Source organism: Aspergillus piperis (assembly GCF_003184755.1).
Source record: "Aspergillus piperis CBS 112811 unplaced genomic scaffold BO85scaffold_3, whole genome shotgun sequence".
Lineage (NCBI taxonomy): Eukaryota > Fungi > Ascomycota > Eurotiomycetes > Eurotiales > Aspergillaceae > Aspergillus > Aspergillus piperis.
The window spans coordinates 606,474-634,331 of NW_020291593.1; the positions used below are offsets into that span (position 1 = coordinate 606,474).

Below are 27,858 nucleotides of genomic sequence, written 5' to 3' on the forward strand. Positions count from 1 at the left end.
TGGGTTCGATTCGATTCATCCAGTAATGGATGTGTGTAAATAAAATCGTAGACAGTACATAAACGTGTTTATTGCAGCGCATACACCGCTTCCAGCAAAGTTGCAGCAAGCCTGCTACCAGATCTCCCACCGTAGACGACGACGTAGTCTCTGCAGACGAATCAATCCTCCCACGAGCGCGCATCATGGCTAGCCACTTAGCCACTGAACCGGCACCGCCAAAGCAGACAGACAGACAGACAGACGAATCTCTTTACTCAAAGATAAGTTTCTATCGACAATTGTTTCATCGATCCACTACCGATGACGAGCCGCGTGAGGGTAAAAAAGCTGCACGTGTAATCAAGTTGATTAATGCTTCGTGGAATTTGCGTGTGTGTATGTGTGTGTATGTGTGTGTGTGTGTGTTCATCTCAAATTAAAACCGACAACCCTTCCGTCATCTAACATTGATTCTATTATTTAGATGCCCCGACCTTCTTCAGTTCCTCTCTGTAGATTTGAAAAAGAGAACCATGTTAGCAGTCCATCATCTGAGCTTTGAATGGGCTGTGAAATCGATGGGGAGAGTAGAGATAATTGCGCTCATGGAAATTGACCGATGAGGGTTGGTTTGGTTTGATATGGTTTGGCTTGGCTTGGCTTGAAGGGAAAACGTACTTCAATTGCTTGGAGAAGTCCTCGGCCGCATCGTCATCATCCCAGCTTTCCTCCCACAGGTGAGCGCTTGCGCCGTTGGCAGCAGAGCCTTGTTCGGTTTCCTCCTGAGGCCAGTCTGCAAGTAGTGAAAAAAAGCCCCGAGGTCAGCGCAATCCGTCATTCGTAAGATTCCTTTTGCCGGCTGTCTGTCTGGGCTGGAAGCGGAGCTAGCTCCCTCTTCTGCATGACAGGGAAGACCAGCGGTCTGTGTGTGTGTGTGTGTGTGTGTGTGTGTGTGTGTGTGTGTGTGTGGTTTCATGGCTAACCTTCAACGGGGAAGTCCTCGAACTCGTCGTCTTCTTCCAGCACGGGGGGCTTCTGTTGCTGTGGCTGTTGGGTAGGCTCGGCCTTGGTGTCCTGGGTCGCGGTGGGATTCGACATGATGGGTAGGAGTGGGATGGGGGGGAAGGGCAGCGGACAGGTGTCTTTAGGGAGGTGAAAGGAGGGGTCGTACGAAGGATTCAAAGAAAGAGGAGGGGAGGAGGAGAGGTGAGGAATGAGAGATGACAGATCAGAAGATTGAAAGTGGCGGTGGTGGGTGATGTTGGTTGTTGGCAAGCAAGGTAAATGGAATGAGAGAGAGAGTCGCGGCGGCGGAGGCGGAGACGCAGGCGATGGCGTCGGTTCAACTTTGGCTGGGCGGCACTACTAGAACTAACTAGTCCGCAGTCGGTCAAATCGAACCTGACGACGTCAAGCTTTATTGTTGTTCCCCTTCAGTTCCCCCTCCAGTCTTGCCGGACATACCGGACATGACCCCAGCTCCCATCCTGTCCAACATTTCCTTCCTCCCTCCCTCCCATTCGTGAGACATTCAAATACGATCCCCTCTTCCCGATGCGCTAAATCACTGGTTCGTGATCTCTTGAGAGCCTTGTTCGTGAGCAACTCCCGGCAATTATCCAGTCAGTTGCTCCGCCTCGCCGCCGCAAAGTGGACCGTGGGTTCGACGCTATTATTGTTTCTGGTCCCCGTTGCTTATAATCCCCAGGCCATCCGGCCTAGCCCTTGGGTCGGAGTCGCCTCTCTTTTTTTCTACTTTCGTACAAATTGTTCGCCTTTGGACTATTGTTATTGATTCTCTTGCATCTCCCCCACACCTCTCTCTCTTTCTTGGGTTATGGTCCCGGAGTCTTGCTACGTCCTTGGTGCGTATCGAATGGGAGATTCGATCATCTTCCCATTCCATCTACGTCTGCTTCGGGGCCCTTCGGTTCTTGGTTAATTGATCGCCATACGTCTCGTGCACAACTTCCTTTCTAGTTTTCTTTTCTACTTGCAGGCCTGGTTTTGACCGGGCTCCCTTCTTTTGGAATATGTTTCGCGTAGGCTCCTGGCTCTATGGCAAGAAGCCGGCCTCCACCCAGTCCCTGGACTCTTTGTCCGAACTGCGAGATCGTGAGTGAGCACAGAGGTCTTCTCAGCCCCGTCTAGAATGCGATTAATGGCTGACAATCCATTATTTGGGACTTAAAGTTGAGGATGCTATGAGGGGTATGTCCAATTTTCCATGCGTGATCGAATCCCCGCTCTTCCGGGGTCAGTGCTAAAGGCGCTATGCTGACTGAACCGGTTGGGCCACCAGCTGCCACGTTAATCCTCAATGACGATGTGGACGGCGCCGAAGACGGTCTTTCCGAAGGAACCTCGTCGTTTCATAATGTGCGTATGCCTTTGGTTTGGACAAGTACCTGCCGATCTTCAAAGTCACTAGTTCTGTAGTGCCTCTGCTGATCTACAACTCGTGCCTGGTATAGCTTGGCAGAGGTGTCGTTGCGTTCATTCGGGCCACACTGGGTTTTGAACAGGAGATCATGCGTCAGGGTGTGTAACCAGTGTGACCACTGTCCGGTTAGAGGTGTCGCCTTGATGACTGATGTTTTATAGCCTCGGAGCGACTCAATGCCGCGGAGACGAGTGCCGCCAACGACCAGCATCGCGCGCAACACAACTCTCATGCGCCCAATACGTACCACTCACAAATATATGCTCCCGGGACGGAATTTGCGCTCTGCCAGGCCATGGCGCAGCTCATGAGCGCCGTCGTCGGCGTCCTGAATGAAAGTCTTACGGAAAGTATCAAAGGATTCTATAAGCTCAGAAAGGCCTATATCACCCTAGACGCTATTCTTAAGATGGAGCAAAAGTTCATCATGCAGGCGCGGAACTCCGGGGACACTACCTCTACGGAGAGTCTGCCACGGGGTGTTGGGCAGGGAGCGGGGCCCACGTCCGTTCCTGCATTGCCGGTAGAGCCTGGCGACCTGAAGAAGGGATTTTCGGATCTTTCAATTTCTGCGGACTCCGAAACATCAGCATCCGGTCCTTCTGATATGTTGAGCCATGATCCTGATTCGGACATTTTCAAGAATCAGATCGACGTGTTCGTCCACTCCGGCGCCAACTTCTGCTTCGGAATTCTTCTACTCCTAATCTCAATGGTCCCGCCCGCGTTCAGTAAGCTTTTGGGAATCATTGGCTTCCACGGAGACAAGGAACGCGGATTGAGGATGCTTTGGCAGGCCAGTAAATTTCACAACCTGATTGGCGCCCTCGCCGCTTTCTCTATTCTTGGCTATTCAAACGGCTTCGTCCGGTATTGCGATATCATGCCTGACCCCGTCCCTGGCGATGACGTGCAGGGCTATCCCCAGGAACGGCTAGAGGCCTTGCTGGCCCTGATGCGGAAGCGGTTTCCGAAGAGTCAGTTGTGGCTGCTGGAGGAGTCCCGGATGAACGGAGCAAACAAGAAATTAGATGTTGCCTTGGAGCTGCTCTGTGGAGAAGACCGCAGTCCGCTCAAGCAGGTCGAGGCCCTGCGGGTTTTCGAACGGAGTCTGAACGCCATGTATCTTCACAGATACGAGCTTTGTGCGGAGTCTTTCCTCGAGGTATGCTGTTCTGTGATTGACGTATAGAAGATCTTAATCAAACTGACCATTACAGTGCGTCGAACTCAACTCTTGGTCTCGATCACTCTACTACTATATTGCAGGATCGGCCCACCTCAGCCTCTACCGGAACGTTGCTGGAACGGATGCCACCGCGGCAGCCAAACACGCTGAAAAGGCCGTGGAGTACTTCCGGAAGGCACCGCCATTGGCTGGCAAGAAGAAGTTCATGGCTCGGCAGCTGCCGTTTGACGTCTTTGTTTCTCGCAAGATCGCCAAGTGGGAGGCTCGCGCCAAGGAGTGGAAGGTGCCTTTGGTGGATGCCGTGGGGGTGGATCCAATTGAAGAGATGATTTTCTTCTGGAACGGACACAGTCGTATGACGCAAGAACAGCTCGAAGAATCCATGACGAAGCTGGCGTGGTCCGAAAGCGAAGCCAATAAGACATGGTCACGCGAAGGTACGGAAGAGAAGGCTATTCTGCAGCTCCTGCGTGCGGCTGTCTTCCGTGCCATGCGCCGGCACGATGAGGCGAAAGAGATCATTCGCACGAGCATCTTCAGCCAGGACAAGTCCCAATTTACTGGACATCTCAAGGATGACTGGATCTACCCGGTGGCACACTTCGAGATGGCGGCCAATCTGTGGATGGAACGGCCGACGTACAGTGCTATTCACGGAGGACCGGAATCATCTAGCGAGAAACCAGCTGCTGGAAGCACCGAGAACGATATACAGCTGGAGCGTCGCCAAGTGCACGAATGTAAGGAGCACCTAGAGAAGGCGGCCAAGTGGGAGAGCTATGAACTAGACGCGCGCGTTGGGCTCAAAGTGACGGCCGCCCTGGAGGCCGTTGAGAAATGGGAGAGTGCGCACGCGACCACATCCGGATGAGGATGGATGATTGATGTATTATGACGCTGTACATTTACCGCCAGCATTGGAACATTACGATAAGACACAAGACATTAAAGGGATAGACGGAGCAATCAATGCATGTTTGTTGTTTTTTTTTTTTGTTGTTAGTTACAAGGGTACCCTGACCACGTAGGAGCGACAATCATAGATACACATGACCCGCCCGTATCTCTCACCTCTCGTCTAGACCATAGTAGACCTTTCTTGAACTCTTTGACCGACAGTTAGACTTTCTAGCGGTGGCGACGATCACCGTGGGTCGGATAAGTTTCCGGCCCTGTCACCTATCTGCCCCATCGGATGCATCCGTCCCTGACAAGCAGCTCTCTTCTTGGCCGGGTAGAATTGCCCTGTCAGGCTGGGATACGTGCAGGATGTGACTCATGGTGCGTATAGGGGCGATTGAAAGGACCTGATCTATCCAGGAAATTGACGTCGATCCGGCAGACTATTCTACCGAATTGGCCGAATCAGCGTGCGGCGAATGCAAAGAAGCAACGTTGGGAGGGTCCCGTTATCGGACGTCCGATGCTTATGACGCTGCTCCCCGGGTAAAACGGCTTCGGGCTTCGGTTCCACGCCAGTGAAGAAATGTGCCTTAAAGATACTGGCATATCCTGCCCTGACTGAGAGGAGATTTGGATCTCTGCCTCCACTTTGTTTGAATCATTCATTCATTTGTCTCAGGTACTTTGCTCAAACGTGTGGTGGTTGAAACCTCATCTTGAAATATTCCTGTTGCATGTTCGGCAATTATCTTATCCCCCATCTTTACTTTTCGGAGATTCGGAGATTTTTTTTGCATCATCTTTATCGGGGACATTTTTTTTTTATTAATTCCGTCCCTCTGATATCATATTCTCCCCTCGCATATGCATACTAGTGACTCGAAGGATTCTATTTACCGTTTATTCACTCGGAATTAAATCAATTGATTGAATATATAAATATAGTACTGCTTGCTGCTCTTGAAGATGTCGCGACACGAGCACTCCCGCTCACCATCGCTCTCATCCGAAGATGTCGAGTCCTCCGAAGACCACCACCACAGCGCATACGTGCACCCGGACGACCCGACTGCATTGGAGAAGCAAACCACCGCGGCATCGGGCATATCGGCGCTCGAGAACCGTGCGCATTCAGTGATTTCGCGCATTCGCAGTCGCGAACCGGGGCAAACTGCCCGTTTCACGCATCCGCTGTCGCATACTAAGACCTCCGAGGACGTCATTGTCGACTTTGAAGGGCCGGATGATCCCTATAGGCCGATGAATTGGAGTTTTCGCAAGAAGGCGGTTACCACGATTCTGTATGGATTGACTACTATGGGTATGTGCGGTTGCTGGTATACTTGTTTAATAAACCTCTTTTAGGTGATGTGGTGCTGACAGTGGGTTGCGTGCGATTAGGTGCGACTTGGGCTAGTTCGATGTATGCTTGTTTGCTTCTCTACCGTTGCCGCCAATCTATAGTCATTCCAGGTTACTGACACAGCGCAGTTTCTCCACAGGCACCAAGCAAATCGATGCGGAATTTGGCGTGGGAGAGGAAGTCGGGACATTGGGTACAACGCTGCTGTTGTTCGGTTTCGGTAGGTTTCTTCATCTATATCTATACCCATCATTCGCTCTTCTAGCGCATAAACTGACCCTAGTCAGGACTCGGTCCCCTCGTATGGGCACCTCTATCCGAAGTCTACGGACGCAAGCCCGCCGTCCTTGCGCCGTACTTCATCGCCGCCATCTTCTCCTTCGGCACCGCCACAGCCAAAGACCTCCAAACCGTCATGCTGACCCGATTCTTCTGCGGCTTCTTCGGCTCCGCGCCCGTCACCAACACCGGCGGAGTCCTCAGCGACATCTGGACCGCGGAGCAACGCGGCGCCGCCATTGTTGGCTACGCCATGGCCGTCGTCGGCGGACCCGTCCTAGGTCCGATTGTCGGCGGAGCCATCTGCCAAAGCTACCTCGGCTGGCGATGGACGGAATACATCACGGGAATCATGATGATGTTCTTCCTAGCGATGGACCTGATCTTCCTAGACGAAAGCTACCCGGCCGTTCTCCTCGTCTACAAAGCCCAACGCCTCCGCTTCGAAACCGGCAACTGGGCCCTGCACGCCCGCCACGAAGAATGGGACGTCACCTTCAAAGAACTCGGCAACAAGTACCTCATCCGGCCCTTCGCCCTCCTCACCACCCCGATCTGCTTCCTCGTCGCCATCTACGCCTCCTTCGTCTACGGCATCCTCTACCTCAGTCTGGCCTCCTTCCCCATCGAATTCCAAGAAGTCCGCGGCTGGAACCAAGTCGTCGGCGCCCTGCCTTTCCTCGCCTACCTCGTCGGCATCCTCTTCGGTGCGTGCATCAACCTCTTCAACCAGAAATTCTACATCGCCCGCTTCAAAGCGAACAATAACTTCCCCGTCCCGGAAGCCCGTCTACCCCCGATGATGCTCGGCTCGATCGTCTTCGCCGCTGGCCTCTTCATCTTCGCCTGGACCAGCGATCCCCATATCCATTGGATCGCTCCCATCATCGGAGCCGTCTGCATGGGTTTCGGTTTCTTTACCATCTTCCAAGCCGCATTGAATTACCTCATCGATACCTTCCAGAAAGTTTCCGCCAGTGCTGTCGCCGCCAACACTTTCCTGAGAAGTTTGTTCGCCGGCTGTTTCCCCCTCTTCGCTAATATCATGTTTCATCGTTTGGGCGTGGATTGGGCCGCCAGTGTGTTGGGATTTGTGGCTGTTGCCTTGATTCCCATCCCTTATTTGTTTTATATCTTTGGGAAACGCATTAGGGCTAGGGGGAAGTGGTCCCGCGCTTCGGTTTACGGGTATTGATTTTTTACCCCCCTCTCTACCTTACCTTACTTCGCGTATCTGGATGTCTTTGCTCGCTTCCTATACCCTTTGCGTTTCATATATATACCCCTCGATTATTTTGGGCTTGTCGTTCATGACTTGATGTGAAGACGGGCTGGGTTAAAAGTTCTGTTTCCTGTTCACTGGGATTTACTTGTTGGTTTGTCAGATTGTTGTTATTTGAGATACCTCTGGTTTTCATTTTTTTTCATTTTTTTCATTTTTTGTTGGTTTTGGCATGATACGCATAGCATGGCGGGGGGTTTTTTGATAGATAGGAACTACTACTAGTACGTATTATTCAATGATTAATGTCTAGGCTGAGTTGAATAGATTGGTTCGGATATAAGCTATTCTTTTCGTATAGGTCCAGACAATCATAAGGGGCATACATAAGTCGCCGCAGCGCGGCGTTTGTTTGTCTTTCCTTCGGCGATTGAACACGGCGTAATGTAATTACTATACCGGGTATTGTGCAGTAATATGATATGTGTAGCTAGCTAGGGTGATAGCCCAGCCCTAAGTGGCTTTGTCGGTGAGGTTGTATGTCATATTAGAGTGCATAGCCATGGACGTTTTAGTATTGGAGATCATCGGTATTTATCAATCTGTATACGCGTCTGAAACACTAACATGTTATGACTAGTCGAAGGATATAAGTGAGAAAGGAATCTATTTAGATGAAATGATACGATCTCCTTTAACAAAAATTTAGAAAACAACATAAATCCAACTTCCAAAAGATAGGCAACATCCAACCTCAAACATGGAAACAAAAAGGAATGTAGTTTGACAAAATTATATGCAATACAGAAAGAATCAGAAATAGTATATGTTAGAAACCAAATGAGTGCGTTATGTATCCTCCACAATGAATGTAAACCTCACTTCTTGGCTGCTACAGCCCCCCATCTAGTAAATCTCTTGGCAAGCGTCATTGCCTTGCCCAGCGAACTCCAGCTGTTGCTCTTTGTCATAGTCATTTTCATGTCTTTGGTTGATTCTTCAGCCATGGTTGCTGCCATGCTGCCATTCAATGCCGGCTTGTGGTGCATCGCCATCACGGCCATCATTCCCAAGAAGGTATGGTGCTCGAGAAGGTCTTCCAAGCGGACACTGAAGCCTTCTTCTCCCAGGATCCAGACCAACTGGGCGACATTCATGATGTCTCCGCCGAGGTCGAAGAAAGATGCGTCGAGTTGGTATTGTGGGTTGTCAGTCCGACGGGGTAGCACCTGCTGCCAGGACCGGGTGAGGATGTCTGAGTGGATTACTATCTCCGACATCTTCTGACTGTTCAGATTGGACGAGAGAAAGGGTGTATCAGACGCTTTGGGTGCTTCATGAATGACTTGGCTCGGAAGGGAGCGGATGGTGGCAGGGGAGGCAAGTGGGACGCTGGGGTTGGCAATCAGACTCTGTACAGTCTCGCAAACCATGTTCAGAGCTTTAGCAATGAAGGTTGCTGGGATAGGTCCCTTGAGCGAGTACCCGATTGAGACATCAAGCTTCTCCTGGCCACAGGACTTGGAGGCCAGCGTGAGGTCGGTGAAGTTGTCCAAAACGCCAACGCCTCCCATCCGGTACGAATTGCCGTCCAGTTGCATCTGTCCTTCATACTCGACATTTTGATGGAATACGGAGGTGGTGAAGTATGTAGAGTCGGACCAGTCGGTGCAGTTCCGGATAATCTCCCTAAATCCTAGCGACTCATAGGGCATGTTGGCAATCTGTTGGTCTTGAAGATAACGGAACAGGTCAAGGCCAGTCCAATGCTCCCTGAACTTCACCCGGATGGGAAGAATGTTGAGGCAGGGCCCAACAGTAGTCTCAATACCAGGAACACTGGCGTTACGGCCATTGACTGTTAGCCCGAAGACCACGTCAGACTGGGCAGTCAGCTTCGCCAAAGTCACTGCCCATGCGGACTGCATAACGGTTGCGAGAGTGACGTTCCCTATAGCGGTGGAGGGGATCATGATGGTCTTCTTCTGCTCCGCGAATGCACCAATATGCATAAAGGTATTAGGTTGCGTGCGTCGAATGATATCCGTCATCTTAGAGCCCTTGAGGATCGTTGACCAGTGGCGATAGTGGGCCGGAGTGATGTTTCCGGGAAGCATCCGCATGTAGTTCGAAAAGGAGAAGACCGGGGGTAGGGTGCTACCCTCGTATCCCAGCTTGATTGCGTTCATAATCTTTGGCAGACAAACGCCGTCAAATTGAGCGTGCGACATTCTGATCAAGATGCGGTGCTGGTCGCTCTTCTTTTTCTTGACAATGTAGAACTGCACATACTGCTCTCCTTGGCGTGGATCTTGTTCGCGGTCCCGTTTTTGTAAGCTGTTCGTGTACTCATCCAGACTCTGCTCCGTCTCGTGCACGAAAATATCCGGTCGGATCTTTCTCAACACCACCTGGAAGAATTGCCCTCGGTGGCAGACAAAAACAGTCCGAAGAATGTCAAAAGCATCGACCACTCTCAAGAAGCTTTCTCTTAGACGGCGGAGGTCCAAGGGACCACTTCCATCGAGGAAGAAATAGTTTAGCATCCATCTCGATCCGAAGAGCGTTGCAGCGATCGACATGGACTGGAAGTCCGTTACAGGAAGAACATCAGCAATTCCTCCTTTGAAGACCCCTATCTTAGGGCAGATGACATCAAGCAGAGACATTGCGTCGAGCTGCATTGGTCGTAGCACTGAGATATCCTGTGGTGGCGTAGCATCTGGAAGAGCATCATCAACCTCCAAGAGCTTTTCGATGTTATTTGCGCATTGAGTATCGGCGTTCGAGGTCGGACTGCTGCTTGGAGTAATCGTAGCCAGCATGTCCTCAAAGATCGGGTTGTTGAACACATCCGCTACTGTCATTTGCAGTCCTTCCTCTCGTGCGGCGCTGACCATCTTCATTGCTGTAATACTGTCGCCGCCTAGCTTGAAGAAGCTACTCCGGTACTGGATAGTGTCTGAGGATAGCCCTAATGTCGTCTTCCACAAATCCCAAAGGCGCCTATCATTGTCACTTGAGCTTCTGCCATCGTCTGTCAAGGACGGTGTCGAATTTGCAAGATCCTTTTCGTCCAGAATGGGGTCCTCCTGGTATGAAGCCTCGACCATTTTGAGTTGAACAGAGCCGTTCGAGTATCTAGTCTTTTGATCAGGAAGGGGTATGGCGAGCTTGCCTTCCTTCAGCATCTGGCTAATAATCTCATTCACGCGGTCATCAATCAGCTTCTGCAAGACTTGGCTGTCAATCAACTGGTCCAGGATGATGGGCTCCTTGTGGGTGTGCCGCGAACGGTTCCGCGGTAGCTTGTTGAGGAGGTTCAAGCTCGAAACCAGCTTGGATGGTTCCTCGATGAAGCATGTAAAGACCTTAGTAACACCCTCCGCTAGCTCTTTCGCTTGTGCTTCGGTCACTGCGTTGCTCCAGTATCTCAGCAAAACTCCTTCCTTGCCCTTGGTGGTCTCCACGTTTACAGTTACAGGGTACTAAAACAGATATTAGCTTGCGTCTACGCTTGAGACAGTAGCAACTCACTTCAGTCGGGTCATGGGCCTTTTTGACATCAAAGTCGAGCGGCAGCTTTGCACTGCCCTTGTTGGCAGATCGATTTTGGATGGAGAGAGTCGAGTTGAAGAGCGTCTCTCCATGCATCCCAAGCTCATGCTGAATCTGAGCCAGAGAACAATGTTGATATGGCACATTCCTGACAAAATCATCCTGGACCTTTTTGGCAATATCAAGAAGAGTCTGGCTAGGAGAAAACTTGACTCTGCAGCACAACATATTGATGAAGATACCGACTGCATCCTGGATTCCAGGAACAGGGGAATCACGGCCAGCAGAGGGATATCCGAAACAGACATCATCGGATCCTGTACAATTTTGTAGTACAATTGCCCAGGCGCAGAGTGTCAAATTAGCGAGTGTAACAGAGTGCTCCTCGCAGAATTTCTGCAACTCGGGGAAGCGCTTGAAAGATATCATGCGCTCACCGAGTTGGTGGCTGCCACCCTTTTTGGAAGATACCAGCAGGTGACAAGGTCGTACGCCAGAAAGGTACTTCGCCCAGTGTGCCACAGCTTCTCCCTGGGATCGTTCCCTGACGTACTTGACATAGTCACTGAAGCGTGGACCGGTTTCAGCAGAAAGCTGATCATTGTATGCCAATGCGAGATCTCTGAGAATCAGATCAACCGAACCACCATCAATAATGGCATGATTCATCTCAATCTTGAACAGAACTCGCCCAGAAGTTGTTTTGCAGAGGGTCAGCTGATGGGCGAGCTTCATCGATCTCTCGGCATTGATATCGCGCAGCTTTATTTCTCCGAGTGTACCCATTGCATCCGACTCAGGGCACTGGAACTCAATAACCTCATCATCGAGTGACTTGACCACTACCTGGTCGAAGGATCCGCCTTTGTAATTGCTATCAATGAAAACAGACCGTAGGACAGGGTGTCTGCTGACAACCATGGACCATGCCTTTCGGAGTTTGCTTGTATCCACCTTGCTACCGTTGGATTGGTGCACTTCGAAGATGACATGGAACAGGTATTCCTCCGGATCTCGGAGCTGACTGAGAAGGATACCTTCTTGTACTGGGGAGCAGGGATAGACATCCTCAACCTGACACCAGTTTTCTATCCCAATCCTGGGGAATGTTCTCTTGACCATGCTGTTTAGACCTTCGTAAGTGATGGGGAGCAAGGGACAGTCACTGAGCGTTGGCTCAGGGGTGAAGCTGTCGAAACGAGACATATGCTGAAGCACTCGTTTGCACTCAGAAATCCAGCCCTTAATCCGCTGTTCTTTCTGCATGTGCTTATTGTAGGTGAACGACACCTGCAGCTTGTCTTTGATGATGAGCGCCGTGATTTCGAACAGAGCAAATCGGTGTGTCTTTGAGCCCATATCACCTGCCATCTCGAATGTTTCGGCGTTAAAAGCTTCACCATAGTGCTGGAAAAGTGAGTCGTCGCGCTCCAGCTGTTGCAGCTGGCCGAGGTAATTAAACAGAATCTCAAGTGGGACAGGGAAGTTATCACGCTTATCTACCGGATGAAGCAGGCTTTCCGCGAAGTATGACTGGCTCTTACTGCTAAGGTGACGCCTTGTGTCTTTGACACGCTTCAAGGTGTCCAGTAAATCTATCGCAGTCAGAAATAGCTCCATAACAGGCCCAGATTCAAACTCACCTGATCCTTCACCAACATGCAGTGGACACATAGTTGTGAACCAGCCCACTGTTCTTGAGAGATCGATAGAGCTGTCCCACGCCTCGCGACCGTGGCCCTCGTTGTAAATAGTGGGCATCGCCCTCTCGGTAAACGTGCGGCGGAAAGAGTGGATAACAGCGGAAAGTATGACTTCAATAGCTTCGGTGCGAAGAACCTTACTGCAGGCCGCGAGGATTTGTGTTGTGGCTGCAGCATCTAGCGTAAACCCTTCCATTTTGACATCTCCATAGAGGTTCTGGGATTGCTCCATGCCCCAGTAACTCAGGTCAGGACGCTGAATAGAGAATGGCAGCTGGACTCTGCTAGTCTGTTTCTTGCTCTCTTCTAGTTGTAGGTTGCACCAAGCTTGGAATGACAGGGGCTTCTCCGGGGACAATGATCCAGTATCGAGGAAGTCTTGAATATCCTGGAGAACGATACGCCAGGATACCATGTCGACACATAGATGGCTGGCCACCAGGAAAAGTATTGTGGCACCGTTGCGTACTTCGAACATGTCTGCAGCAACGATGGGTCCATGCTGAACATCTACAGATCGTTGACTCTCGGCGATCTTGGGGAGAATTGCATTTTCACTTTCGACCATATGATGACGGAAGCGATAGGAGGCATCAACGTCCTAGATCAGTTAGCTTAATGTTACCAAGCATAGCCAGTAAGGAAAGGTTAGACATACATCACTGATCTTCTGCTTCCACTTTCCGTCGCGAGACTTGAACAATCGTGCTCGGAACATGGAGTGCTGTTCAACAACAGCCTTGATGGCACTTTGCATCCTCGTTGGCTCGGCCTTACGAGTTACGCGCACTGTCATGCTTTGGTTAAAACGAGAAGAATCACGGAAATCCTTTGCTGTTTGAACGAACAATCCCTGGATCGGGGACAGTTCGAAGTGCTCATTGGACTTCTCCTCTCTTTTAACAGTCTTGACGCTTGTCTGAGCGGCTAGAGCAAGCTCCTTTATCGACTTCGACTGAAGCACATTGTGGAGTGTAAGCGTGATTCCATGCTTACGTGCTCGAGATATCACAGCCATTCCAGTGATGCTATCGCCACCTGTACCGCACTGTTAGCAATGTTCCACTTTCAGTCACCAGACTGGCCTTGCTTACCTAGGCTCACGAATGACCTGTCCAAGCCCACCTTGTGGGATGGCAGGTTGAGAACCTGGGAGAAGACTTCCTGAAGAAGCTTGACAGAAGTCTCTTGGTCATCTTCTTTCTCCTCTTCTTGCTCGACATCACCACGCTTTATGTTGTCGTAATCCTCCATTATGCGATCATAAGCAGCATCATCAACATTCTCCAGCCAAGCTGTGATTCGCTTTCTGTCTAGCTTGCCAGAGACGAGCATCGGGAGCTGCTTGATTAGAGCCCAAGCTTGTGGGACCATGTAGATTGGTAGCTGAGTCTCCAAGCTCTTCTGAATAGCAACGAGCTCCTGGTAGGCTGACCGTGTAGAGCCACTCCGATCAACAAGCTCACATGCGTTGTCTGTGATGATGCTTCTCTCTGAAGTCACAGAGTTCAGTGACAGAACAGTGACCAGCCGCTGCTTGAGAGGTCCTGTCGTTGGCAGTAGAACCACGGCGTGGCGGACTCGTGGGTCCTCATATAGTCTATGCTCGATCTCTCCAAGCTCCATGCGCTGACCGTGAAGCTTGACTTGATGATCCTTGCGGCTGATGTATTGAATGGAACCGTCAGAGTTGTATCTAACAAGATCTCCAGTCTTGTAAATCCTTCTCGGCGAAGGCAAGACACTGGGAAAGTCTTTCATCCACTCCGGCTCGTCCACGAAAGCCTCTTCTGTCTTCTTGGGGTTCTTCAAGTACTCCCTAGCAAGTGCAGGGCCTTCCAACGCCAGTTCACCAACAGCCCCTAGAGGAGTCAGTTTATTGTGGTCATCAGGATCGACTACCCAGGTAAGAGTGCAAGGAATGCCATGGCCAATACAGGCAGGGTCCGGATTGGCAGCAACATCCGTATTGATCACCGCGAAGATAGTGGTTTCAGTTGGGCCGTATCCATTCATCAAGTTTACTCCATGCGCCCATTTGGTGATGACTTCGCGCGACATCTTTTCTCCACCACACACAAGATCCTTCAGAGATGGAACGGACGAAGGCTCAATGATACTGGCTATGGATGGAGTCAAGAATGACCAAGAGACATTCATCCGACGAATAGCGCCAGCAACATCATTCAGGCGTTCATCTTCGCTTGGAATGCACACGCAGCCGCCATGCATCAAGGCGACAAGTGTTTCCATGACAGCAGCATCGAAAGTAAGAGAGGCAAATTGGAAGGCTCGAGAATTCTCGTCAAGGTGCACCATGGGTCCGAATGCCATGCCGCTGCTGGCGAGGGCCTTATGGTTGATGATGATACCCTTAGCACGACCAGTGCTGCCAGAGGTGAAGATAGCGAATGCAACGTTTTCGGGTGTAGCGCTGTTGGTGGCCTTGGTTGCTGTCGCTTTAAGAGCACAGTACGCCTTGATCGTCTCTTTGCTAACAGGAATGATTGCTTTCACAGAACCAGAGTACCGGTTCTGATACTTGGGGGAACAAAGGACGACACGGGCTTCGACCTCAGTCAGAATCTCCTTGTGTCTTGACGTTGGATGAGCAGGGTCAAGGGGAACATATCCTCCACCCGCAATGAGAACACCAAGTATTGTGACAATAGCCCACATAGACTTGTCCATACAGATCGGAACCAGAGTCTCCGGACCGACGCCACGAGTTTTCAAGTAAGCTGCAAACGAAGAAGCAAGCTGGTAGAGCTCCTGGTAAGATAGCTGTCCATCCCAAGAGCAGACAGCTTGAGCCTGGGGTCGTAGGGATGCTTTCTCCTCAATAATATGATGAACACATCTGTTTATGCAAGTTAGGCTTCTCTCATTCCAGGAAGCAATTTCTTCCTTATCGCGCGGACTGGAAATCTCTAGCTCTCCAAGCTTTCTGGATTCTTCATTGGAGATCGACAACAGTTGACTCAGAACGAAGGTAAACTGTTCTATGAGCATCTTGGCCTGCCAACTGTCGAAAACAAGTTCATCGTGATGAAGGGTAACGGCCACCTGCGAGTCGCTAACCTTGCATTCAACAACAATTGGGTGAGTGAAAAATTCACCTTCAGTGAGGTTATTTTTCTGCTCCCAGACGCTTGTGTTCGATTGGGCCTGTTCTGATTGGATGACCAGCAGATTCTGGGACTCGCAGGCAAGGGCGGTATCACTGCTTAACTTGCGGATTCTCTGGAGCCCAGAATGTTGATGCGGCAGCATCTTTGTGGTCAGCTGGCGCACAGTGTCAAGGTATTGAATGATAGGGAGCTCGTTGTCGACAGCCATCCGTATGGGAACCGTAGTCAAAAGAGGACCTGCAACTTCCATAGCGCCAGGCATATCAATATTTCTACCCATGAGGGTTTCGGCGAAGCAAACATCACCAGATCCGGTGTGGACGGCAACGATTAGCGCCCAAGCAGCTCGTATCGTCTCGGGGACGGTTAACTTAGCTCCACTAGATGGACGAGAGAGCTTGAGTGAGCTGTAATGCCGATTACCAATGCGAATGGCATCAGGTGACGGCTTGTTCTGGGGAAAAGGGCATGACGACAGGGCTGCGAGGTGGGTCTTCCAGAATTCGTCCGAGGTGTGAGCCTCTTGCTGGACCAGGTGATTAATGAATAGCTTGTAAGGAAGCGTCGAGCTGGGCTTTGTGGTGCCCGAGTAGATTTCCTCAACTCTCTGAAGGATCTGGGACACACTCCATCCATCATAAAGAGCGTGATGTATGGTCCAAACGAAGGAGCGCGAGGGTCCAGTCTCAACAATGGCATATCCAGTGAGCAAGCCTCCGTTGTTCTTGGCTAAGTCGATGGTATCGTTTGTCAGATCCTCCAATTCATTCGCCATTTCCCAGGAAATAGGGGCATCAGTGAGCACTGCCTGGACAAAGTTGGCGGACTCGGTGTGTACTATGCGGGTTCGTAGAATATCCATTTCATCAACCACCTTCTGCCATGAAGCTTTGAACCTCTCAAGGTCAGCGCCCTCTGCAAGCTGGAACACAGGCCGAGCGACATAGGCCCCGGGTTGCTTGATAGAGAGTGTGACCAGACCCTCTTGCACCGGACTACAGGGGTAGATGTCCGCAATCCGCTCCGTAGGCACACCACATTGATCGGATACTTCCTCCAGAATATCCTCGCGCGAAAGAGATTCGGGCAGCATGCTGAATGAGTCCACTGTTGGTACGCCAGATTGTGCCTCACCCGCTCCACATCTTTTTGCCATGTCCTTGAAAATAGGGGTTCGGTATATGTCGGCCACTGCGAGTGAAATCTCTTGAGATGCCGCGGCTACGACTAGTTTCATGGCAGAAAATGAGTCGCCACCCAAGCCGAAGAAGTTGTCTTCGGCATTGATAGAACCTGGCGCAAGATTAAGGACATCCTCCCATAGCGTTCTGAGAACGCCTTCTGTTCCTTCCGTTCCCACATCGGAGCGGTCTTCTGCGCCAATATTGAAGATAACATATGGCCTCAAACGTTCCTTGGTGAATTTATCGACCATTGCTCGAAGAGCTTTGCGATCAGTTTTGCCAGTGCTTCCAAACGGCAGGCGCCGCATGGGGAAGTAAAGCTTGGGTACCATAGCTAGTGGCAATGAGGCGCTTAGGGAACCGTGTAGCTTCTTGACCATGCCAACTACAGACTCCGACATTTGCAGAATCAACTCACCACTTTCCATTTCTTCCGTATGGTGTTCATTGATAGTGAAGAAGGCCGCCAAGCATTTTGATATTGTTTTGGCTTCTGGGTTAACAACCTCGACGGCGACCTGAGTGTCTGTCGAAAGATAGTTGAGGCATTGTTGCTCAACCTCTTCCAGCTCGATACGCACACCGTTCAATTTCACTTGCGTGTCAATTCGCGAGATGAAAGCAAGCGAGCCGTCGGAGTTGTAGCGCACAAGGTCCCCTGTACGATACATCCGTTCTTTGCGTTTCAAGATATGCTGTAGCCCATCACGTTGTGTCCAGTCTGGGTTCTGGATGAAGACAGCCTTGGTTTTTGCGTCATTATTGAGGTACCCACGAGCAACGGTGCATCCCTCAAGAACGAGCTCTCCAGGTGCACCGATAGGCACCAGACGATTGTAATCTTGAGGATCAACAATCCATGTTCTGCCACAAACAGCCGTGCCAATACAGCCATAGTCATCTGTAAGGCGTACTCCCGTATGGTCGTATTTTGTGCTTGCCGTGAACATGACAGTAGCCTCGGACGGACCGTAGGCGTTGATAACACACCTGTCAGCCCATCGCTCGAAATGGCTTGCTGTCATCTTTTCACCCCCCAGAACTATCGTTCGCAAAGAAGGAACAAGTTTGGGATCCAGGGTATTGACTATAGATGGAGTACAGCTCATGAAGTTGGCGCTCATATTTCTGATGGCTCCAGAAAGGTTGTTCATGCGCTCATCCTCACTAGGGATACAGATACAGCCACCAACAGCAAGTACGATAATTGTTTCCAATATGCTGACGTCAAAGGTGTAGCTTGAAAATTGCAGAGCACGAGTGTCGGAATTCATGAAGAGAGCCTTGGAAAACTCTGTGCATCCTAGGGTAAGTCCAACATGCTCGAGGACTGTCACCTTTGGTTTCCCTGTGGTTCCTGATGTGAATATGGCATATGCCGCGTTATCTGCCGTTACCCCTTGGGTTGCAGCAGCAAGAGGTGAATGACGAAGTTTGTCAAGTGCGCTATTGCTAACAATCAGTGCGCGACGACAGATGCTGGAGGCTTTCTCGTAGTGGGTCTCAGAACAGAGAATAACCTGGGCACCAAGATCATCGATCATGCCTTGTAGGCGGCTTTCTGGGTGAGCAGGATCCAATGAAGCAAAAGCTCCTCCGGCTTTCAAAACAGCAACCTGGGCGACAACTGCCCATGCCGATTTTTCAAAACACAAGGCAACAAAGACGTCGGGCTTGACCCCCAGGCCGACCAGCTGGTTTGCTAGTAAGGTTGACAATCTGTCAAGTTGTGCGTGTGTGAAGTTGCCATCCCATGAGCAGATTGCAGGGGCCGAAGCACGACTCAGTGCTTGCTGTTGGATGAGTTCATGCGCGCATAGCACTGGACGATCGGGCAACGCCGAGTTCCACCCAGATATCTTCTGGCAGGAAAGCTCACTCATAAAGTCAATGTCGCCTACCAAGAGATCTGAAGAAGAGGGCCGGAGTAACTGTTCCAAAACATTTTTGTAACAATCGATAACACCCTCCATATCAGCGTCTGAGAAGTGTTTCCTTTGATAACCGAACCTAATGGCCCCTGATGATCCTGCTAGACTGGCGTTGACAGCAATCAGATACTTGCTCGAATCAATACCAGTAATACCAGCCAGGTTCGATTCGTCACTTGATTGTTCTGAGTAAGTGAAAACGGTATTGAAGATGTCGCTGTCGCTATACCCTAGCTCGTGCTGGACTTCAGCCCATGGCAACTGATGCTGCTGCATTTGTTTCAATCCACGCAATCGCTCGCGCAAAATGTCCGCAACCTTTAGGTCTCCCTTCAAGAGCATTCTGCAAGGGAATGTATCCGAGACACCTGGTTCATTCGCAATTCCAGGCTTGGCAGATTTGTCGCTTGCACCAGTGATGTGATATCCGAAGCACACGTCTTGTAAGCCTGTGTAGCAGCGCAGAACCAAACCCCAGACAAGCTGAAGAAGAGAGCTTTTGCTAACACGTGCACTATCACAGAAATCACGCAGATCTTTGGTGTTCTGGAGTGTCATCTGGGTCTCAGCATGAGTATTTTGCTCCTCATCTGCGCGTAGTGTTGGGAAAAGACAAGCTTCAACATCTTCCAAGTAGTTCTTCCAGTAGGAAACATCATGGCGGAAGGTGCAAAAGTCCATGTTATCCCTGGACAAGGCACCAATTGTCTTGCTCATACTAGCTTCGGAGTTAAGAAGTTCAACACAAGCGAAGAATTGGGCAACCAGTCGTTCGGTCTGAGCAGCTGTTAGGGTGCTGTCATCGTAGCTAAGCACAAGTTCGAATGTCGCATCTTCAAGGAAGCAATCAATCACCAAAGGATAACTGGGAAGAGTGCCGCCCTGCTGCTGCGAGGGTACTGGCCTTGGTCCATGGCCACAATTGTCCGTAATCGAGATCAAGTTCATGAAATCACAGGCGCGTGCCGTATCAGCGTTCAGGTTCTGGATTTGACTTATTCCAGCCCACTGGTAGGGCTCAGCTGCATCCAGCTGATTCTTCACCATACTCAGTAACTCATTAACGGTCCATTCTTCGTTGAAATGGAAGCGACGGGGAACGATAGTTGCGGTCTGCGTATGATTGTCCTGACGCTCAGTGAAGACCGATTCAATATTCGACAGCGACTCCCCAAAAACGATATCACGGGAGCCGGTATAGCCGCGAACAGTAAGAGCCCATGCAGAAAGAATAGCGCATCGTGTACCTCCAGTCATTGATTTGATTGTATTACACCAGAACATCTGCATGGTTTTTGTCGCTTGCTTGAAGACCGGTGTGCTCCGCAGAGACGAGGAATCACCAGGTGACGGGAAAACTGGCGAAACTGCCAGTCTAGCTAGCTGCCCTTTCCAGAATCTGTCAAAGCGCTTGATGTCATATTTAGACAACAAGGTTTCTGGCAGGTTTTGAGCGGCATTTCTTAACAACTGGCGGTCCAGCTTGCCGAACGAGTTCAGCGGTATGCTGAATGTCGGGAAATACAAGCTTGGGACATCATTCGCTGGCAAGGAGCTCATCAGCTTGGTATACAATCTGATCATTGAGTCGTGCAGCTCGGGTGTCAATTGTGCTATAAGCTCGTGGTTTGCCTCAAAGCTGGTGGTCTCATCAGAGAAGAAGACGGCTAGAGACGATTCGCGGAAGTCGTTATTGCGCTTGCTAATCTCCTCAACGACATACTGAACAGTGGGAGATGAGAGAGATGCGATTTGCTCTTCGATGTGCATGGCTGCTGTCTGTCGCTGCCAATGTAATCCCTTCTCCTTCTTACCAACGTAAACTAGAGTGCCGTCGGAGTTGTACCGAGCAAGATCTCCAGTCTTGAACAATCGATAGGACGGTTTCTGGTCCTCCATGTTTATATCTTTGCCAGATGCTGATTGTGATTCGTAGGCCAGTCTCCATAAGGGGTCTTCGACGAAATTTTGCTGCGTGAGTTCCGCATCTTGATAGTAACCACGAGAAAGACTTGGGCCTTCTATCATCAATTCGCCGACACAGCCTATCGGGACCAAGGCATTGTGATCGGAGGGATCTACAAGCCAAGATTTACATCCAAAGCTTGACCCAATAATTGACCATTCGTCTGATCCGTCAAGTTGATGGGATCGAATGCAAGATGAGGAGCATTCTGGGGTTCCATAGAAGGCACGCACTTGAACTCCTTCAGGCAAGGTGGCAAGAAGTTTCTTAGTCGGGCGTTCACCCCAAAAAGCAAGGATATCTAGGTCTAGATTTTCTGTGGGGCTTAGAGTCATCGCCTTTGTGGGTGTGATGCTGATGCAGTTCGCCTGCATTGTCTTGGTAGCTTTCGATAGGTCTGCCAAGCCTTCATCGGAAGGAATGCAGATAGTCCCACCGCACAGGAACGTGCCGAAGACTTCCTGAAGGAACATGTCAGATGTATAGGGAGAGTGTTGGAGCATCTTCGTTTGCGCATTTAGTCCAAGGCCTGAAGCGAACACGCTTGCCCGAGTTGTCATTGCACGATGGTCGAGCAGGATGCACTTGGGACTCGCAGCGCTGAACACGACATATCCATCGCTGCATGGCTGAATCGTTGAGCTTGAAACTTCCTCGCTCTCTGGAAGATATTCAAACAGGGGGCTCTCCACAGAGATAACATACGGAACGGCCCCTTCAAGTAGCTGCATTTGATTCGGGGATGCTAGAGCAACCTGTATCTCGTTGTCGACGAGCCAGGTCTCGAATTGCTGTGGTAGTCGGGTTGGATCCACCGGGACACATACACCACCTGTCTTCATGACTGCCAAGATGGCTACAACTTGCCAGGAGGACCTAGCGAGATCGAGGGGCACGATTGTTCCGACGCCCACCCCCAGGGTTGTCAAGTACGCTGCAAGTATCGATGACATTTCGTTGAGCTTAGCATAAGTGAGATTCCCATCCCAAGCGGAAATTGCCATGGCATGAGGATGAGACTTCGAACATTCTTCGACTATCTCGTGCATGCATTTGTCAACGGACTCTGGAATCCCGCTATTCCAGAGCGTTAGGCTCTGTTTGTTCGCGTCGCTAAAGTTGTCAATTGTATAGGCGTCATCCTCAAAGTGGTGCACAATATTTTCAATCGATTTGAGGAATGTGCTCGCGACATTATCTGCTTGCCCGTCTGACAGGTGGTCTGTCCAGTAGTTAAGGTCGATACGTGCGTCGTCTTCTGTAGCTTCAACATTGACGAAAATGGGCGACTCTGCTGGATCGTGAATTGTTCCCACTTCAGAGAATTGTATCTCCTCGCTTGACAAAGTATTCTGGCTGGGTAGCTTTCGGTAAGAAATACCACTATTAGCCAATGAGGCCGTCAGTCCCAAAGCTTGTTGGATCTCCGTGAGCGAGATATGCCTGTGCGGCAAATTGTCTAGGTTATCCTGTTGAACCTTTGCGAGGATCTCCTTCAGTGAGGTTCCTTTAGCAAACAGTATACGGCAGGTCAGTGTATTGATGACAGGCCCAACAACAGACTCAACGCCCTCTACTGGCACATCTCTCAGTGATGCAAGATAGGTGAAGGAGACGTCTTCCGATCCACAGAAAGAGCGTACTGTCAATCCCCATGCAGCACTAAAGGCAGTCGGTAAAGTCAGACCATTCCTATCGCAGATGTTTCGAAGCCCTTTGAAGGGCACATAGCCCAGTCTCTTGGTCCGAAGTTGCCTTACAGAGCCTTTGCCGTCATTGAGCACAGGGAAATGGCACGGTTGGGCTTTCAGAAGGTAACTGCGCCAGTAGTCAAGACTTGTGGCTTGAGGAACTTCGCGAAGATAGCGTATATACTCTTTGAACTTTGGCTTTGGTTCTTCGAGCTTTCCTTGATACGCCAACTGCAGGTCGCGAAGGATGATGGAGATTGATGCGCCATCCATGGCGACATGGTTCAGCTCCAGCCGACAAAACAACTTCCCAGAAGTCGTCTGGCAAATTGTAAGCCGATGAGGTGGTACATTGTTATCGTAGTTCATCGGCTGCTGCTTATCAAATGTAGATAGCACTTCGCTTTCATTATCACATGCGACGTAAGTTGGGCAGGAATCAAAGGTCTTGAGTACCACTTGACAATGTAGATCGTGGCTGCTCAGCCCCTCCAAGAATATAGTCCGTAGCATTGCATGGTGAGCAACGACTTTCTTCCAGGAAAGTGTCAATCGGTTGATGTCGGGTGTGCTTTCTGAACCAGATATCTCGAATGTGTCATGTACAGCGTAGAGTGAGCTATCGCGAGAGCGACTGAGTAGAATACCCTGCTGCATTCTGGAGCAAGGGTAGATGTCCTCAACATCATCAAGACTTTGAATACCGGCATCTGGTAGCTTTTTCGAAACCATCGCATCGAGTTCGGTATATGTCATTGTTAACATGGGGAAACTGCTCAGCGTTGGTTTCGGTGGGAAGGTCTGTAAGCGCTCGCCCAGGGATGCCAGCAATTTTTCGCAGCACTTCACCCAATCTCGGATACCTCCCTGATGCTGCATGTTCCTATTGAACGAGAATATAAAGCGAAGTTGATCCTGTACAACCATTGCAGATATCTCGAACAGTGCAAAGCGAGGGGTGTCTTCACCAAAGTCAGCCGCTGCGCCTCCGCGGCCTGTTTCTCCAGCCATCTGGTCCATAAGCTGGAAGAGCCCATCCTTTCTCTGCAAGTCACGATGCTGGCCAACGTAATTGAAAGACATCTCCATCGGGCTATGGTGCCGGCAGGTCCCATCTTTGCGTGGAACCAACATACGACGAGCAAAATCATGTCGACCATTATCCGGAACACAACGTCGCAAGTCCTTGACACGTACAACCGTTTCGACTGGATCTTTTGCAGGAAGATCCGATAGAAGAATGGGATACAATGTGGTAAACCAGCCGATAGTGCGAGAGATGTCTATTGATGAATCCCAGACTTCTCGCCCATGTCCCTCATTGTAGATAACTGGCAATGATCGGTCTTTGAATGTTTCGCCAAACGAATGTAGCAAAGCTGCCAGTAAAAGATCGATTGGCTCCGTTTGAAGACTTTGGTGGCACCCAGTCAGAATCTGGCGAGTAACACCACTATCAAGATCAAACGTTTCACAATCCACATCTCCATAGGTCGTTCGGTGGTTATCTAGTCCCCAGTAAGCAAAATCGGGTGCCGGAACTTCAGGCAAAGTCCTGGCCCGTTCTGCTGTCGCTTCTTGACAACGATCTGCCTGAATTTGGCACCAGTTCTGAAACGGAAGGGAGCCATTCTGTGATGTTGGTTGATCGGGGTTCATCAGTAGGTCTTCCAGGTCTTCCAATATAATCCTCCACGAAACAATGTCGACTACCATGTGATGGGCAACTAATGACAGCAGGCGAGAATTGTCATTTTCATAGAAGATATCGACTACAAGTACGGGGCCAATGAAGGCATCGATGCATGACTGGCTGTTTGAGATCGCATGGTCGACCTCACTTCGGCTGCTGTTGTTGTGAGACCGCCAGCGGTAAGACCCTGCTACATCTTGTGTGATTCGTTGCCGCATTTTCCCCTCAACAAGTGTTTCGACCAGGCGAGAACGGAGCATCGAATGACGACTAATGATGGTCTCGATTGCGCGTCGCATACTATGCTCATCAATATGTCGATTCAGACGTGTGAGAATGCTTTGGTTGAAATGGCCTTGGCCCTCGTTCCGGACCATGAAGTGAAGCTTCTGGATTGGGGAAAGGTCAAACGGCTCATCGATCTTTTCTTCGTACACAACAGACTGATCGATCTGTTTTACCCGAGTGGCCAGCTCCTTGATTGACTTGCTATGAAGTACCTCTTGTACCGTCAAGCCCATTCCTTGCTTCTTACAATACCCGAGACACGTTATGGCGGCAATAGAGTCTCCACCCAGACTCAAAAAGCCCTCGTCGAGGGCAAGTTGGCTTCGAGGAATATTGAGAACCCGGCTCCAGATTACAGCGAGTTTGTCCTCAGTGGCACTTGAAGGAAGCGTGGATTTATCCGCAGGCAAAGACCTGGCGCTTATAGCTTGAGCATACGGGTCTCGTTCCATATCTCCAATCCATCTTGCGGTCGCTTTTCTGTCCAGCTTTCCAGACGGAAGCAACGGTAATGCCTCCACACATAGCCAAACAGAGGGGACCATGTAAGTTGGTAGCTTGGCTGATAATCTCTCGCGAACTTCTGCAACGATGGAGGTCTTCTTCGATGCATCGAGGAGTTTCAGTGGTGCTGCGTTTGATTCCGTTTGAGATTCGAAGTGAACAGATAAGGATATGACCGCCACCAATTTGCCTGCAGAGAAACCTGTTTTTGAAAGGAAAGCTAGACAATGTGTGACAATTGGGTCGGCAGCCAGCTGATTTTCTATCTCGCCCAGCTCGAGCCTCTGTCCGTGAAACTTCACCTGCGTGTCCTTTCTTCCTATATACGTCAGTGAGCCACAGTCGGAGTTGTATCTTACCAAATCACCCGTCTTATACACTCTCCTGTTATCATCATCGATACCGTCCCTTCTCATCCAGGCCGGATTATGGATAAATGATTCACTCGTCTTCTGTGGCTTGTTGAGATAGCATCGAGCGAGCGTCGGTCCCTCGAGCAGTAATTCACCCGGACAACCCACCGGTACTAATTGGTCATGATTGCTCGGGTCTACAACCCAGCAACGTACGCCCACGGGGAGTCCAATATCCCGACAATCAGAAGAAGGTGTGACTTTGTCATTCACAACGGCGGCGACAGAACTTTCTGTGGGACCATAGGCGTTGATAAGATGGAGGGCGGACGACCATGTTTCCAGTTGACCTTGCGACATTGCCTCACCAGCAAGAATCAAGGTCTCAAGACCTGGGACTTGCGCAGCTTCAATGAACTCGACGAAGGAAGGTGTCAAGATGGCATGATTTACGTTCATTTCGTTGATGACCTTGACTATGTCACTCAAGCGTTCTTCTTCACTCGGTATACAGACGCAGCCGCCTTGCAACAAGGTAGTCAATATCTCGACAAGGCTGGCATCAAATGTGTGCGCTGCAAACTGCAAGACACGCGAAGTCGAAAACATATGATGCGGTCCAGCATGGGCAGCGGCTCCGGATACATAGGCTCTGTGCTCGAGCATGGTACCCTAAACGCGGGCCGTTAATGTGGGTTTAGGGGAGGTTCCGAAGATAGCGAGCGCACCTTGGGTTCTCCTGTTGATCCAGAAGTAAATATCACGTAGGCTGCATTGTGACCTCGTACATCCGGCAATTGAGGGATATCTTCAGCTGGAAGGGAGATTTCGTCTATGGTGGCCTGGTCCAGAGGTATTATCATCTCCGCTACTCTGGACAAATCTCCTATCCGATCTCTAGAGCAAAGCATGATCTTGGCTTTTACAGCGCGCACCAGCGATTGTAAGCGAGAGATTGGATGTGTTGGATCAAGGGGGACGAAAGCACCGCCAGCTTTCAAAACACCCAGCATTGCCACTACATTCCATTTCTATGAGAATCAATCAGTACCAAATTCCGAAGCTGCCGAGAATCGCCTGATGACACAGCCTAGCCAAAAGAACATTGACGATCTCTGATGGCCGACTTACTGATTTGTTAAAACACAGAGCGACACATGTTTCAGGACCGACTCCGTGTGCGTGAAGGTGATAAGCAAGTTGGGATGACAGGACATCTAGATCTTGGTAGGTCAAACTTCCATCCCACGCACAAATTGCTTCGCTTTTGGGGCGAGCCAGGACTTGCTCATGAATGACCTCGTGTATGCAACGGTCATGTGCCTGAGGGGTAGTAGAGTTGAATTTGCAGACTCTGGACCAATCTCGATCCGAGAAAAGGTTCAGGTCCCTCGCGGCGGTGTCTTCTGCCGAGAGTACGCTTGAGAGTATCTGCTCGAAGTAGTCGGCAACGCTCTTCATATGCTCAGTGGACATGTCATTGTTCCACCATTCAAAGAAGATACCGACATCCTTTTGCAGGACTTTGACGTGCAGTCGAACGCGGCACTAAAGAGGGGTCAGCCAGTCAGTCCGGGCCAAAAGACCAAGGCTACCTGCAGCTGTGGGCTGATAAAGCGCACACGAGCAAAGTTGGGAGGGGAAAAGGGGAGATAGAGCGAAGGGAAAGTGAGAGGACACCAGAGAACGAGGAAAGTCACCCACCTTTTCGGGCAAGGGAATTGCCAAGGCCGGTTGCACAAGAGGGGCTCTGGGGTCTTTCGTAACACTGCGACAGTTGCGCAGCATTAGAAGGGTATTGCACAGGGTATAACTGTGGCAACTCGAGCTTGAATTACCGCATTTTTCAGCGTCATTCTGCTGCTTCGTGTTGCGCAAAATGGCATGAACAGAGTCGTCCTCGGTGATGGTCAGATTAAAAGTTAAGGGAGTATTATTATGGGTATCGAAAGAAGGAACAGTATCGCGGGGACCGGCATTGACTCCAATCGGTTGGTAACCAAAGCAGATGTCCTCTAGGCCAGTATAACGATGAAGAAGCAAGGCCCAAGAGGCCTTGAGTAAAGAATCTAACTCGGATTGGTCCCAAGCGGCTAGCAACTGGAGAGTTTGGGAAGAACTCGTCCTGATCCTCAACGAAGCAGGCCGCCTTGGCCCATGAGCTCTCGTGCCAAACTTAGGCAAGCAACAAGAGACAGGTTGGGCCATGATGTAGATGGGGGGTATCTGAAAGTATCTCTCTGAGGATTTGGGATGGGACACCTAGAGGAGAAGGGGAAGGGAGTGGATGGGTTATCCTAGAAAACTCCAACCCGTACATTATGCTACTTTTAAACTGGAGTCAAATGTGTGCCCATGGAGCCACCATTATCATGGGGCCCCCCGTAATTCTCTGGGCCCAAAATAGATCGGTAGAGAGACCTAGGCGCGGAATTCCCTCAGCAGCATTTTCAATTGCTTACGAGCATCGAAATA

General features: G+C 50.3%; 4 protein-coding genes across 4 annotated transcripts; 2 read left to right on the plus strand and 2 right to left on the minus strand.

The window, feature by feature from the left end:
* Positions 1-119: 119 nt before the first annotated feature.
* BO85DRAFT_446117 (proteasome regulatory particle lid subunit SEM1) lies at positions 120-1,087 on the minus strand (the record flags this gene model as incomplete). The annotated part of the gene is made up of 3 exons (XM_025659430.1): positions 966-1,087; positions 661-775; positions 120-492 (listed from the first exon to the last, which is right to left on the minus strand). Coding segments are annotated over exons 1-3 (260 nt in total), but the record flags the coding sequence as incomplete, so codon positions are not given.
* Positions 1,088-2,477: 1,390 nt separating this feature from the next.
* Positions 2,478-4,485, plus strand: BO85DRAFT_364515 (TTC39/IML2 family protein; the record flags this gene model as incomplete). The annotated part of the gene is made up of 3 exons (XM_025655702.1): positions 2,478-2,523; positions 2,587-3,590; positions 3,646-4,485. Coding segments are annotated over 3 exons (1,890 nt in total), but the record flags the coding sequence as incomplete, so codon positions are not given.
* A 693-nt stretch (positions 4,486-5,178) lies between these two features.
* On the plus strand, positions 5,179-7,706 carry BO85DRAFT_414266 (MFS transporter). The gene is made up of 4 exons (XM_025657642.1): positions 5,179-5,838; positions 5,919-5,940; positions 6,009-6,100; positions 6,168-7,706. Exons 1-4 carry the CDS (start codon positions 5,484-5,486, stop codon positions 7,352-7,354), a joined length of 1,656 nt encoding a protein of 551 aa, XP_025518892.1. The 5' UTR covers positions 5,179-5,483; the 3' UTR covers positions 7,355-7,706.
* A 244-nt stretch (positions 7,707-7,950) lies between these two features.
* On the minus strand, positions 7,951-27,695 carry nrps1 (nonribosomal peptide synthase Pes1). Its single transcript, XM_025659431.1, has 8 exons — positions 27,088-27,695; positions 26,515-26,931; positions 26,112-26,414; positions 13,737-26,055; positions 13,301-13,680; positions 12,583-13,243; positions 10,919-12,534; positions 7,951-10,869 (listed from the first exon to the last, which is right to left on the minus strand). Exons 1-8 carry the CDS (start codon positions 27,589-27,591, stop codon positions 8,260-8,262), a joined length of 18,810 nt encoding a protein of 6,269 aa, XP_025518893.1. The 5' UTR covers positions 27,592-27,695; the 3' UTR covers positions 7,951-8,259.
* Positions 27,696-27,858: the final 163 nt, after the last annotated feature.

What these genes read in the sequence shown, in the direction of transcription:
- BO85DRAFT_414266 (XM_025657642.1), top strand. Translation starts at nt 5,484, where the DNA reads ATGTCGCGACACGAGCACTCCCGCTCACCATCGCTCTCATCCGAAGAT. An exon ending in GTATGGATTGACTACTATGG is followed by an intron (nt 5,839 to 5,918) that starts GTATGTGCGGTT and finishes GCGTGCGATTAG; the next exon opens with GTGCGACTTGGGCTAGTTCG. An exon ending in GCGACTTGGGCTAGTTCGAT is followed by an intron (nt 5,941 to 6,008) that starts GTATGCTTGTTT and finishes GACACAGCGCAG; the next exon opens with TTTCTCCACAGGCACCAAGC.
- nrps1 (XM_025659431.1), bottom strand. Translation starts at nt 27,591, where the DNA reads ATGGCCCAACCTGTCTCTTGTTGCTTGCCTAAGTTTGGCACGAGAGCT. An exon ending in GATCAACAGGAGAACCCAAG is followed by an intron (nt 26,056 to 26,111) that starts GTGCGCTCGCTA and finishes GCCCGCGTTTAG; the next exon opens with GGTACCATGCTCGAGCACAG. An exon ending in GGAAGCAGAAGATCAGTGAT is followed by an intron (nt 13,244 to 13,300) that starts GTATGTCTAACC and finishes TAACTGATCTAG; the next exon opens with GACGTTGATGCCTCCTATCG.